Here is a 14,021-nt window from a genome sequence, read left to right as displayed (position 1 = left end):
CACAATGCTCACTTGGCCGTCATTTTGGCAAAGTAATCGTCATAAGACTGTGTGTGTGTGTGTGTGTGTGTGTGTGTGTGTGCGAAAGAGAGTGAAGGATGAGAGCTGAGGAGAGGGCACGTCTAGAACATAAAGACCCCTGAGTCAACCTAGAATCCCTAACATAGCTAAACGCTAGGCGGATTACTGCTTTATCACACCTAAGCAGACACACTGTGGTGAACATAATCTCACAATTCCTCGGGAATCAACATCTCAACTGTAAATTAATCCCCAAATGTGGCAGGAGTTTCTTACTCAAGCATGTCCATCCTAAATGACTTGGTAAGCGTGTCCAAACAATACAGCATGTTCATTTTGATGCGTGAAACTGCTTTAATCCTGAGGAACTTCACCGGTGGTGGCATCTACTTGAGAGGCATGATGATTTGTTTAGGAGAAAATGTATGCTTTTTGATGGGCTTCTATGAATTCAAGTGAACATTAATTCTTTGCTAATTGCAGATGGCAAACACTGGCATTAGTCACTATCTTTTGCCAAGTGTACTGGAGTACTGATAAATTCAAAATCCTCAGAAATAAAAAAATATTAAATTGAATTCAAAGAAAATCGGGGAATGTAGTTATTTTTAGCAACTTTAGCTTAAAATAGAATACAACCTGGAGAACATTTCCTCAAAAAGTGGAGATTGTGAGTGAAAATCATCCCCAATTGTGTTTCGAGCCTATTGGCGAAGTTATTCTATAAAAAATAGAGAGAAGGATGGGAGGGAATGCCAGTAATTATGCAGCTTTCACTACTTTTTCTATTTCATTCATTTCAACTGTAGTCAGGCTACAAAACTAAACTGTGACACTTTCCACAACTGATGTATAAAACCAGACCATAGCTTGAAACTTGAGCTTCCTCAAAAAATACAGTATAAAAACAGGTCTAAACTGATTTATACACACTGCCTTTGCTCACAACACATGCTACAGTAGAGCCTTGGATGTTTGTCCACATTCCCTATTCAGAACTATTCTTACTTTGCATGATGCCACTTCAGTATCTAATACAGCTGCCATTTGTTCCAGTCCCATGTCCATATTTATATATGAGCACCATATTAATTACATAGTAAGCTGTTGGACTAGCTTTGACTTTCACATTGTTGTAATATTGTAAAAAATGAGGAATGATTGAGCCTCACTGGAAACCAAAATCTGAAGTATTTCTGAAGGAAGGTGTGAGGGTGCGAACAAGAGGCTTGGAATGAATGAACGAATGCATGTCAGGGGATGATGACGGCAAGAGATGCCACCTACTGTCCCTGGTGTGCATTTTAGCTGTCACAGAGGAGGTGGTCGATCTTAATTTAGCAATGAGCTGCAGAGCTGGGGGGGGGGGGCTTCAAAATCTTATCCACCAATCAGGAATAGACACTTGTGCATCAACTGTACTGCTGGAGTGACATTCAACCAGAACTGGAAGAGAAACAAATTCAACTAGTTAGGTCATTATCAGCAATATAATAACCGTCGTTGCTTCTCAGAAGTTTTAACAGTCATTACTTAGAGAGAAATATTCACTTTGAAGAAACAAAAACAGAAAAGAAAAACACCCATAGAGGACCCAGTGTGTAAAAAACAAAGTACAAACTTTATTATTCTGTCTTTACAAAGGCACAAGCCTCTTTATCCCCAAAACATTTCTCTTAAAAAAAAAAAAAGGAAAAACAAGAAAACAAAATAGCTTCTTGACGACCATATGCACCAACAGGTCTAAAAAAAAAAGGTACAGAGAACAGACAAAAAGAATGGGAGAGGAAGGAGCTGCAGAATGTGAATGGAGACAAGAGATACTGACAACAGATAAACAAACAGCATAAAAGATTGCAAAAGAACAAAAAAGATGTGAGGGACGAACGGGACAAGATGGAGGACTGGACATGGAGGGAAAGGGGGATACACAGCTGTGCGGTTTTTACTCATAACCTCAAGAGCTTCAGCTGAGGAGATGCCCCTTTTTACAAATTAAAGAGGCGGACTCCAGTATAGTACAGTAAGTGCTTTGTAATCTTGACGCCATTTAATGATCCCACAGCCCACCCCACTCATCTGACAATCTGATATGTCCACGTAACATTTCCTAAGACACAGAACAGAGTGCAAAAACACAGATGGAAATAAAAGAGTTCCGGGATTCAGCAGAAGACTTTCAAATGCAGATACCCAGAGGAAAAAGCAAGCGCTCTACAAAAAGCAGAGCATGCAAACCATGTTTTAAATATCCAGGAATCCCCTTTCTATATTTATAAGTACTGGGAAAATATCCCATGATTAAATTTGATAGAGGCATCACTCATTTCAGTGGAGCTGACATCAGTATTTTCTTAAAGGGCAATTCCATGACATATGTCATGATAGATGAGGTGTGTTCACTTAAACACATCTGTTCAGCCATTCAAAAGCTCCATCTGTGCATTGATTCGAATAATGAGTTTGTCACTAGATAGCAATTTTAAAATAGCAGTGATGTGTCAAAAGCCCTAAATGTAGCTAATCTCTAAACATACCAGGTTGAACATTTGAAAAGCAACCTGATAGGAAAAACTGAGACAAATTTCAATGGAATGTCAACATTTCATTGTGGATTTTTTTTCCCACACATCTGATGATAATAGTGCACACAAAGGGGGCCAAAACGGATGCAAATCTACATGCAAATCCTACCAAAAGTTAGTATTCAGATAACCATTTCTGAGGCAAACATAATAAAAACAAACATAAGTAGACAAAAATAACTGGGAATATATATGCTAACACACCCTGGGAGTTTACAAGCCTGTTTGGAAAGGCAAAGTGAAAACCAGAGGGATTTCAATGGCCGCCAAAAGGCCCAGATCAAGTGTTCAGGTATGCCTCTCAGACCCCAGGGCTGTGTTAAGGCTGGCTTCACAGTGCCTCCCTGCACCCACGGGCTATTAGTAAGGCAAGTTGCTGCCTCTCTCAGTCTTAATGTTGATCTGTCTGTCAACCCACAGTTCCAGGCCAAAGAACACATTTAAAAATAAAATCTAAGCTGAAACATGTAAATAGAGGGGTATACTAGACAATAAGCTCACAAAAGGACAAATGATCTATGTAAGGAAATGCATAGAGCATGTGTGGTCTACCCGGTCACCTCCATGGCACATTCAAACAATTTCACTGGGCATTTTCCTCATATTTGTAGCATACTCTGCTTTGATAGATGTCCCGACATTTGGACAAGAAACTACACTATTAAGGGCTAAATAAAACCAGCCCTTAAGATTTAGCAAACAAGTGATTGTATGTCAGTCATATTTATATGTGTGTATGTTGTGCACACATACATGTGTGCCTTCACTTCAAGGCAAAAGTGGCGCTGTTGCAGACTGCCAGAGTCTGGGGAACCACTAACGCCCTGCTGGTTCAAAACGCTAAAAGGGACACACACACACATCAGTGGAAATCACTCAAGAGTTCCCGCAGATTAGCTTATTTAACAAGCCAGGTGCTTTTCTATTCAAGAGGGGAAGGTGTCAAGAAATGTCAAAGCACTGATTTTTTTTCTTCTTTTTTTTTTTTTTTTTTTGTCAGGCCATGAGTAAAAAGAAAAACATGCCAGATACATATGTGGGATTACTAGGAACCCAGCCCAGTAAAAAATGGTAACAAACAAACAAAAGAAAGAATAGAGTTGTGAACCAGTAAGTGCACTCTCTCCTCCCGAGCTTCATTTCGCCTCATGTGCACCAGTTTGACAACAGCTTTTAAATTCCCATCAAGGTGGTGCTGTTTTGTGTTTTTCCAGTACAATCACTTTACCTTTCTGGCTGTAGAAGCCTTAGAGAAAACAAAACATGAAAAAGTAGACTTCACGAGAGCAAAATAACATGATCTTTCATCCAGATGCCTAAAAGGTGTAAGTTTGAGACAGTCTTATAAGCTCACAGTGTCTCTCCAAACAGCTCAGATGGGTCAGGATGAGAAAAAAGTTTGAAGATATTTATCTTAACAAAAAATGCTGTGGTGTTGGGTGGTGAGGACGCCACGCTGCTGGGCTCTTCATTGACTTTGTCTCCTGTTTCACAGATCAGTCACATGGCTTCAGGGCCAAATAAAGAGAACAGTCCCGGTGATTAATGGAGATGTTTAACAGACATTCGAAAGTCTAGTATCCTGTATGACATTTATAGGTCAGTTAGTGAAATAGTTGTTCTAATAACCTTTCTACAGATTAATGAACAGATATGGGTATGTGTGTGAGTGAGATAGCAGGAGGCTACAGATAAGCAGGGAAAAGATGCAGAAGAGGCTGCACGTATGAGTCTCTAAGTGTAAACCTATTTGGGACGCCTATCACGGTACAACATGTAAGAGTGTGTATTTTAAAATAAAAGAAGTATAAGAAAGAAGAAAAAAAAAAGACGAGTGCTTCAATCTGTCTACCAGCCCTATTAATGTCCACTGAACAAGAGTGCTGTGGGTTTGAAGCCTCCAATAGCCCTGGTCTGCTTGGACCTTTTCTGTGTATGCGTGTGCGTGTAAGTGTATGGCGTACATCTGGAATGAACTCAGGGCAGTGAACAGTCGTCGGGCCCGTCGCTGTTTGAGGCGGTGTCTGAGCCCGCCGCGTCAGAGAGGACGCGACCTGAAGTGACGATGACCGCCCTTCGCTGCTCTTCCTCGCCGACAGAACCCTTCCCCTGGGTGCCCTCGATGTGCTGGATTGCCTGGGGATAGGAGGGGAGATAAGTGATGTGAGTGGCAACAGCACTCTCTAGTGTTCAGATCTACAAACCTTTCCAACAAGAAACGGTTATTAAGTCTGCTTTTGACTTCCTTTTATTTGTGTCTTACTTGAACAATAGTGTCCAGGTTCTGTCGAGATGTAGACACTGTATTAATAACTGATGCCGGGCCCATGGTTACCACGGTGACATGATGGGGTTGAGAAGGTTGGACAGGTGCAGGGACAATGACCGTGGCATGGTGTGTAGGTGCAGGAGGGGTAGCTGGGGCCAACACCTGGAAGAAAGTAACACTTCTTATACCTTATGCTCATGTCACCTTTAGATTAATATGAGCTGAACCAAAAGGGAGCACACTACCCCACTGTCATGCGTCATGCATCTAGACAAAAAAAAACAAAAAAAACAAGAACTTTTAACTCTTTAATACCCTTTACCCAAATCAAAAGGCTAAAACAGGCTTTTAGCTGTCATGGAGCCACAATGATATCTTACAAAAGATATATTTGAATGAGAGTTCATTTGATTTCCGAGTAATTTGTTGATACTGAAGTAAATTGGTGAGATTACACTGGTATTGATTTGAGGTCATATCACTCAGCTGCATTTGGGGAGCTGCAAAGTGTCACATGGCTAAACCAGTGTGTATCAATCATCCATCACTGCCAGCGCCCAGCTGCCACTAGCAGTAGATGGGCAAACAGCGCTCGCTGATTGATTTGGCATCATGTTCATTTCGGGTTAGCCTGCAGAAACAGGACACCGCGGCTGTCAGGGCAGGAAGCAGGGACAGAGCAGTAAGATGTGCGAGCTGTTCATTTAACACACTGTAAATGTGTCTTAGCTGTTGACAGCTCTAACTCTGGACATGAAGGGCGGTGTCATGTGCAACTACGTCAGAGTGAAATCTACAGTACGCTGTGAGATTAGTTAGCATGTATTTCAAAAATGCAATATGCTTTCTATGTGTCAAACATTTACAGCTACACACAGTGGGCGGAGTCAGCCACGTGATGAATGTAGGATAATGAACCCAAACTAAACATTGGATTTCAAAATATACTCAGTAAGAAATGGTTTGTCTGCTTGTTAACAGCTTTCTGCACTCGATTGATTAAAAACATCTTTAAGCATCTCTTTAAGCATGAAATGTGAATACTGCGAAGTTAACCACTTACAAAAAATTCCACTGTTTATGTGTGAGTCAGACTCATATGCAAATGTTTCCAACCTGTGGGCTGTGGGCTGGAGTAAGGTCCCTCTCCAGCTGCTTGTGCTGCTGCAGACGAACCAGGCTCTGCGTCTGGGCCTGCTGCTCCTGGACCTGCTGGGCAATCGCCTTCAGTTTCTCGGGGTACAACTGTGCATCCAGGGAACGCATCTAACAAACACAGCAGGAGACGAGAGTTTCAGTTGCATGTTAAAACAATACTAGTCACCAGGCCTGCCTGGACATAATTTCACTTTTTTCGAGTGGGAAAAAAAAATTGCGTTACATGTTGTTCTTTACCTGATCTTCCAGCATCATCCTGACTGACCGCTCTTTTTCCAGCTGCTGCCTCAGCTCAATCATCTCCCTCCTCAAGTCCTCAGTCTTCTCCTCTTCCAGGATGTCTGGCGAGCCAATCCCTTCATCCTTCTCCTCTGCACGCCTCCTCTTTGGGGAGGAACCACTTAACTCCTAAGGACAGCAAAGAGAAATTGTAAATTTCTTTTAGATTAATACTAAAACTGACAAAAAAAGCCTAGTAACAGATTTGTAAACAGTTCAGGGTTTGGCACGGTGACACTTTACTTGTATGATTCGTTTGAGCTGACTGTTCTGCTGCAATAGCCGCGTCTTCTCCTGCTCCAAAGTGAAAATGTAGTCTGCTGTCTGTTGCAGGATGGCAGCCTGGGGAAAAAAGAACAAAAATAATGTTACAGGCCTGTTAGGAAGGTGAGTTCAGACCCTTACAGCTGCATCAACTCATCAGAGTTCAAATCTCTGTCTGTGACCCACCTTGCTGAGCTTCTCTCCATCGCTGTGTGGGATGAGTGTTTTAAGTGACTGGAATCCAGCATTGATGCTCTGCATACGCCGACGCTCATTGCTGTTGGCAATCTCTCTGCGGATGCGCCTCTCTTGGTCCCGGGCTGTTTCTGGGGTCAGAGGAATGTTGGCCAGACTGGGGAAGAAGGGAGAATGACGAGGGGGCAAGTGAATTAGTCTGACATAAGGAGAAATTTTTACACTATGATAAACAATATATCACACAGATGGTGAATTTTGCTTTGATACAAAGATAGTAATATTTTCCTACAATTGAACCATTTAATAAAACGGTCCCACAAGTTATTCATATGTTAAAGGAGAAATACATCCTCAAGGACTATTAAACCAATACCATTTGTTGTGTGTGTGTTTTTGGTTTATGGTGTATCTTGCTTTACTTTTTTTGGGGTCAAACCAAATTCCCTCAATGTGCCTCTTCTACTGCTACTCTAACTAATAGTTTCTTTTATTTCTCAGAATGACCATAGACAACCCCCAGTGGATGGGTGGAAAATTGTTGCTTTCCACCAAAGCTGAGTATATGGAAACAAATATTACAAGCACAAGCCTGCCTGTCTTCATAATCCTCACTTACTCAAACTGTACTGACTACAAGGCTTGAGTCATCTGAGATTTCTGCCTTATAGCTGGATGTACTTTATACCCACAAAAAAACTTTTGACATCACAGAGAGGAAACTCAGCTACATATCTTAAAACCTAAACCCATAAAAATGAAATGAATGGATATACACTATCAAAAGTAAATGAGAAATATATATTTGTTGATGATTGGGATGATCTCATTAATGTTACATCACCACCAAATAGGAGAACGACCCATGACCCTGACACAAGAGTTCAAACCCCACTGATTATGTGACATAACCTTTTGAAAGTGAAAATAATATATATAGTAAATAATAATAATATAGTAAAATAAATTCTTTACAAGTGTTAAAGTGCAACTTTACTGTTTGTGCTCTTCAATCCCAGTTCTGATTTTAAAAGGTTTCAGGGAGAGAGCAAGTTTCCTCCTGTTAAAAGCCGTACATTCCTATTTTATAGGATGTCCTGTTGCACCACCTGCACTAAAAGGCATCTGGTAGCTTTTCTGTTGTCTCCAGCTGACTGTTTCTGAAACATAATTGTCGTACAGAAGTACGACATCTGTTTATATTTTCGCCATAAAACTGTGGGGAAAAGCCACAATATACCATATGCTGCGATTCAGCTGAGGGGAAATTCTGGGTGAACTTCCTCTAACATTCTCTGTATCAAGCTCGATATCTCTGGGACCCTCTCTGGCCAAGCTCTTATCTGTACTGACTCAGCTGCCTCAGTGCAAACACTGTGAACAATTGTGCAGACACAGATGAGAAAAGGAGCGAGTGTGTGGACACACACACAGTCACACAAACACACACACACCAGCACTGCAGCGGCACATCCAGCAAACACATCCACTGCCAAAACATGACCAACTGGGCCTGGACTTCACCATATCACACAAACACAGACCAGTACAGAGGAACAGCCTGAGTCCCAGAGAGAGCGGGTTAAAGCTTAAAACACGAGTATAAGCACCAGGCAACAGAGCTGAATTCAATGATTAATGTATCAAATCAGAAAAATATTCAGAGTTTATTGATAATGATTAAGTAATTTTGCAAGCCAAAGTGCCAAAATGCCAAAATTTAACTAGCCAAGTTTCTCAAATGTGATAGGCTGCCTTAAATTACATGAAATTTAACATCGTCTGTCAAAAAAGACTGAAAATGTCACATAGGAAATAACTGAGAGTATTTTTCTTTATTTTCTGAGATTTTATAAACCACATGATAAATCAGCATATAAATCAATAATGGGGGGGGGGGGGGGGCATTAGTTGTGGGGCTGGAAGTATAATGCAAGCAATTCAGTTATTCTAATGAACTTATCAGTCAATATAATAACATAACTGAAAATAAAGTTATTTACGTTTTTAATTGTTAGACAAGATTAGATAAATTTACATGGGAGTGAGTGTCTGAAGTCAGTGTGGTTTAAATTAGGACAGATTTTAGATTTTCCTAGTCGTGAATCAATTCATCGATTCTCCGCAGGCTCACTATGATTTAGAAAAAAAAAAAATCCCAAAACGGGACTACATTTCCCAGACTGCCCGCGTCATTACCACCAGCAGCAACAGCAACAGCAGCAGATCCCTCCGCCTCCCTCTTCAAACAGGGCTGCGGACGTACCGACGGGCCTTCCGCGACATACACACCCCCTTCTAAATAACACCACTTTTCATTATCCTTCCTCCCCGCGAACGTCAAATGTCCCTTTTCCGGACAGACCGGAGGAAATGTATTTGAAATAGCCCAAATAAGCAACCCCCCGTCAGTCATCACAGTGCCCGACGCCAGCGCCGTGCTCCGAGCAGTCAGACTTTTCGTGTCCTCCGCCATTACAACAATGCGGCAGGCAGCATGGCAGAAGTGCGGGATGAAAAGACGCAGTGGAGGCGACTCGATAGCGCGAACGAGGCGCACAGAAACACCAGTAAACACCATCGCCGCGTCGAATGCGGGCGATTTTCACAGCGGCTGTGCATTTTCACAGCGGGAGTGAACGAACACAAAGCGCCACAAACAGGAAACAAACGCCAGACCCCCTTATTACTTTTAGCACAAGCCCCAAGCATGGCCGCGCTACCCACAATAACTTCGGATCGCTGTGAGGGAAATCGGCAGCCCCGACGATGCGTGCGGCAAAAATAGACCCTCTCACACTGTATGACACCCACTTGTATGACCATTCTCTTTCTTATGCAAATCGCAGCAATTGTAGGTGACACTAAGGGATAATTTGAGGATAAATAGAGCGGGGATGCGCTCTGGAGCGGAGTAGCAGCGTGGTGTGCACGGAACCACGTGGTTTGTGTTTGTTAGCCACAAAATCCATCGATTTCACAGCCAAATGTGCGAAATAACATCGCGGGGAGGATGCTGTGGTCTGAGCCGGAACCCCGACTTGGTCAGCCGCAATATAAATTCAGTGTTTGATGATAATTAATGCCCGCAGCTCCCCGTGAGTGGGTCGTGTACACAATAACAGATCAGATCAAGCATGTTGCCTCAGCGCCGTCGCTAAGTGCGTGTACTCCAAACAGATGACTTATAATAAAAAAAATACACACAGCATGCTGGATGAAGAGCGTGTATACACACCTACAAAGACCTCCAATCACTTCTTTCTCCGTTTTCCTGAAATGTTGCAAGGAGGGCACCTTCTGAGCTGGTACCATGAAATACTCCATGCTCGCCTCTCGCCAGTTTGATGCCCCCCTCCCTCGCCAAAAAAAAACAAAAAAGAAAAAAAAAGAAAAACAGCAAACAGTCTCCGTAGAATAAAAGAAAAATGATGTCGTTAGAGAGCAAAAATCCAGTGATCCGACCCGGGTTAAATCCTCAAAGAAGACATGAATCCCTCGTCTGTGTAATGTAGTAGTTTCAGGCTGCTGAGAGTTGTAATGTTACTCGACTTCCAGCTGATGGGGTTCCCTCGTTGTGTGTGGTGCTCTACCTCTCTCTCTCTCTTTCTCTCTCCCTCCCCTTTGCTTTCTCCCTCTGCATGACCGTGTGTGTGCGTATGTGTGTGTGTGTATGCAGCTGATCGGATGGCTTTCAAGGCGGGAAACAGCTGGTAGGAGTCACACACACTGCACTACCAAAAGCCTCCTTCCGCAGAGACAGGGGACTGCATGTAAACAAAGGAGCTATTTAGCGCAGAAATACACGGAAAAGAAAGCGCACATGTGGACTTTAATGTGGGGAAAAAACAGCGAAACACTGACAGCGAATGTATGATTAAACCTGCACATTACTGCTGAGTTGAAGAAATCCACGAGTCCTCCATTGATTATCATAGTTCATCAATCAAAAATCTTTTTTTACCCCTCACATGATTTGCATCATTAAAATTAACATTACTTCATTAAAAAGAGTCTATTATTTAACCCATAAACATTTAAAACATTAATTTAATGTATTTATTATATAACCATAGCGGCTGTGGTCACGGTTTTTCCTTTCTGTTTGGGTTTTTTTTATTTTTTTTTTTACATTTTTTAAGCAATAACCTTAATGTGTGATGCACCTTGACAGCTGAGACCGGTATTAGAAATAAAGAGCGGGACCACTACAGGGGCGGATACTCCAACAGCTGCGATAAGCGAACAAGACCTGATCAGCTGACGAGTTGGCAGAGCTGCACAGCAACAGCGCACCGGGGAGGGCTTTTAGGGACAGACTGCTGGCAGACACACAATGCGGCTGAACGTGTGCGCTGTTCACCATTTTGGGTGTAACGCTGGTGCTACAGGACGATAAATTGCTGTCACAAAAATTTAATTGCTTTTAGGGGAAGCCGCGACGCGCACGCTGCGAAGCCACAAAACGGGAGCAGAGAATTTGATCTTGCACCCGGAAATGTGTAAAAGCGGCGGCTTTATCATCGCGGAGGAGCACGTTGGCTTTTATTAGTTAGTCCACCTTGGTGGTGCAGCTATGAGTTGTTAGGTATTTATATAATAACATCTTTTTTCTTTATATAATAACATCAACTGGCTCTCATGCATGAATGACCTTTAAACAGCCCACTTGCGAGAAACCGTGGCAGTGATTGTGAGGACAAACTAGGGAACACATTTAAAGCTTTGTATTTTTAAAATGTAATAAACCATATTATCCAGCTTAATTCTGGGATAATAAACACAAACACTAACCCAGCCCATATAATTAAACAGGAAAATAAAAGGATACAGGATAGGACATAAAATCTAAGAATTTCTATGCCGTTGCCTATTTGCTGATATGACTGGTGAATCTCATGATGGTATTACTTGTTAATAACAATACTTGTTAAATTACTTGTTAATATGGCCACATTTACAATACGTTGGAATAAATTTCAACCATTTAAAACTAAAGATTAATTCTTTAATTTCACAAACATTGCTATAATATCAATGGATAGATAGTATTAATATTCTATAGCCTGGACAATGACACAAATTTTGACCTGTAGCCATAAAAAATGCACCTGGAGTCAAATCTGGAACACAGCATGAATACTACATACAGTACCAAAATGGATAGACGCCACACAGTAGTCTGCAAAAGTGAACTGAAATATTTAAAACCCTTTAAACTTACTGAACACGATACTTGAGAGTTTTTGTGTTATTGTGAGCCACTTGGCCCTGTCACTGCTCAGGTCATTTGCCACGTGATTCATCACTAAATTGCAAAGCTGCCAAGATAAATTCACAGAATAAAAATGCAAACCTGAGCTGCTGACATTTTATTTGAATTTAATGTTGGCCTATGATACAACATATTGCTTTGGAGTGTATTAAGAAATCCTCATCTTCACAGAATGAAAATACATTTATGGGCTGGATCATCCTTATTTCAGAAATACTGAATGATTTGATAATGTGGTTTTCCACAAAATGGAAATATAAGGCTTTGCAAATCAATTCTTACTGGTGAATTAAATCTCTGGGGGCTCCTGAGGTAATTAAATCCTGTCCCAGGCTGCTTCACGCCCTCTAGTGGTAGCATGGTGAAAGGACACGGGGTACTGCAAAGTACTCTGCTATGCTTGGTGCGCAGTTTGCACCCCAGCATGAGAGACACACTGGCACATGGAAGAAATATCTCACAACAAAATATAATAGCTATGAGACTGATGGACCAACAATTTATGAAAAATGAGAAGAAGTGACTCACATCATGCATCACACATTTACAGTAGTCACTGACCAGACACACAGGAAAGCTCCATTAGAAAAGAGGAACTGGGGTCTGTAGATTTTTACCATTTGAGAGAAGCTTAATAGGGTTGTAGTTCAGATCTCGCCACAATAGCGCAAGCTTGACTACATTAGTACTGAGGTGTAAAATACAGGCTATTTTTTCTGCAACTTTGAGTCTACACATTATTACTATTATTCAAAAACAAGCTTCATAATTACATTTTCTATGTCTGAATTTTAAAAATCCAACAAATTACCATTGTACATCCAACATTTTTCCTTAATTTTTCAACAAGTTGACCCACTCACATATTTTTTTTCCAAATGCAATCTTGTTATTCTAATCTTATCATGTTGTTACTGTAGAAAATAAATAGGATTAAGAGAAACTTTTAAAAAAAATCTGAGTAAATATAAGAAGACATTTTGAAGACTTTTGGGAACAGTCACGAGAGAGAACAGCTGAATGGTTTGACATGTCATGAGATATTTCAGACAGGCATAAACCTTCATGAGGTAAAGTTATGGTATTAGTGGTTTGTGGCTTTGTATTAAAGTTCTTGTTATCTTTAGTTATTAAATTCTGTTTCCAATTGACTGAACTTGGAAATACCCAGATATGCGTCTTAATCTTGTTGTGTTGTTGTGATGTACAGTACCTATATATATACTTTTTTTTCTCTTATATGTATGAATATATGTATGAGAAGCATACAAGTACATTTACTCGAGCACAGTGTTTGAGATACTTCTGCTTCTCTACAGAAAAAGGAACCTGACAATTTCCTAAAGCCCAGGGTGATGTCTTCAAATAGTTTCCCTTAGTCCAACCAACAGGTCCAAACCCAAAGATGTTCAGTTTACTAGCACATAAAACAAAGAAACACAGCAAATCCTCAGAATGGAGAGCTGAAGCGTGGGAGTGCTTGGTATTTTTTTTGCTTGACAAATTACCTAATGATTATTTGATTATCAGAACAGTTGCTGCAAAATTTTCTTCTGATCAACTAATTTATTCACTGGCTAATCGCTTCAGCTTTACTTGAGTATTGTATAGCACTTTGTTTTTGACAGCTGCTTGCATTTCAGATTCAAACATGGTACCTTGTTACAGATTAAATCAACTTGCAGCATGTAAAATTGTTAAAATTAGCTCCACCTGGAAGAACTACACAATCAATTTATGTGAAATAATAACCAAGCAATAGCCTCGTGATTGAGTATTTTACAGTGCAGGGGAGAAGATACACAGTGGTATTACAAAGTAATACCAAAGTAACTCCGGAGGAGAAAACATTTAGCAGGACAACAAACCGTGAAACAGAGGGGTGTTATCCTTCAGGAAGGCCTGTTGATGGAGGGCAGCTGAGGCGGAGAGATGGCCATGAGGACAGAAAGAGAGGGAGAGGTGGGGAGAGTTT

General features: G+C 41.1%; 1 protein-coding gene across 2 annotated transcripts; it reads right to left on the bottom strand.

Annotated features, from left to right (window-relative positions):
• Nucleotides 1-3,538: 3,538 nt before the first annotated feature.
• tfap4 (transcription factor AP-4 (activating enhancer binding protein 4)) lies at nt 3,539-13,935 on the bottom strand. 2 transcript variants are annotated; one of them, XM_041063389.1, is made up of 7 exons: nt 13,915-13,935; nt 6,763-6,928; nt 6,556-6,654; nt 6,271-6,441; nt 5,992-6,141; nt 4,870-5,037; nt 3,539-4,742 (listed from the first exon to the last, which is right to left on the bottom strand). In XM_041063389.1, the coding sequence occupies exons 2-7, from the start codon at nt 6,835-6,837 to the stop codon at nt 4,584-4,586; spliced, it is 822 nt and encodes a 273-aa protein (XP_040919323.1). In that variant the 5' UTR covers nt 6,838-6,928; nt 13,915-13,935; the 3' UTR covers nt 3,539-4,583. The 2 variants fall into 2 exon arrangements, with proteins under 2 accessions (XP_040919323.1, XP_040919322.1); XM_041063388.1 differs by lacking the exon at nt 13,915-13,935 and adding an exon at nt 10,010-10,404.
• Between the last annotated feature and the right edge of the window lie 86 nt (nt 13,936-14,021).

This window comes from Toxotes jaculatrix, chromosome 18 (genome assembly GCF_017976425.1).
Source record: "Toxotes jaculatrix isolate fToxJac2 chromosome 18, fToxJac2.pri, whole genome shotgun sequence".
NCBI lineage: Eukaryota > Metazoa > Chordata > Actinopteri > Toxotidae > Toxotes > Toxotes jaculatrix.
The sequence above is the reverse complement of the archived record's forward strand: the minus strand, read 5'-3'. Positions and strand labels throughout refer to the sequence as shown.

Coding starts and splice junctions, on each gene's coding strand:
- tfap4 (XM_041063388.1), bottom strand. CDS start 10,098: ATGGAGTATTTCATGGTACCAGCTCAGAAGGTGCCCTCCTTGCAACAT. Junction 6,655..6,762: donor ATGGAGAGAAGCTCAGCAAG/GTGGGTCACAGA, acceptor TTTTTTCCCCAG/GCTGCCATCCTGCAACAGAC. Junction 6,142..6,270: donor GGATGATGCTGGAAGATCAG/GTAAAGAACAAC, acceptor TGTGTTTGTTAG/ATGCGTTCCCTGGATGCACA.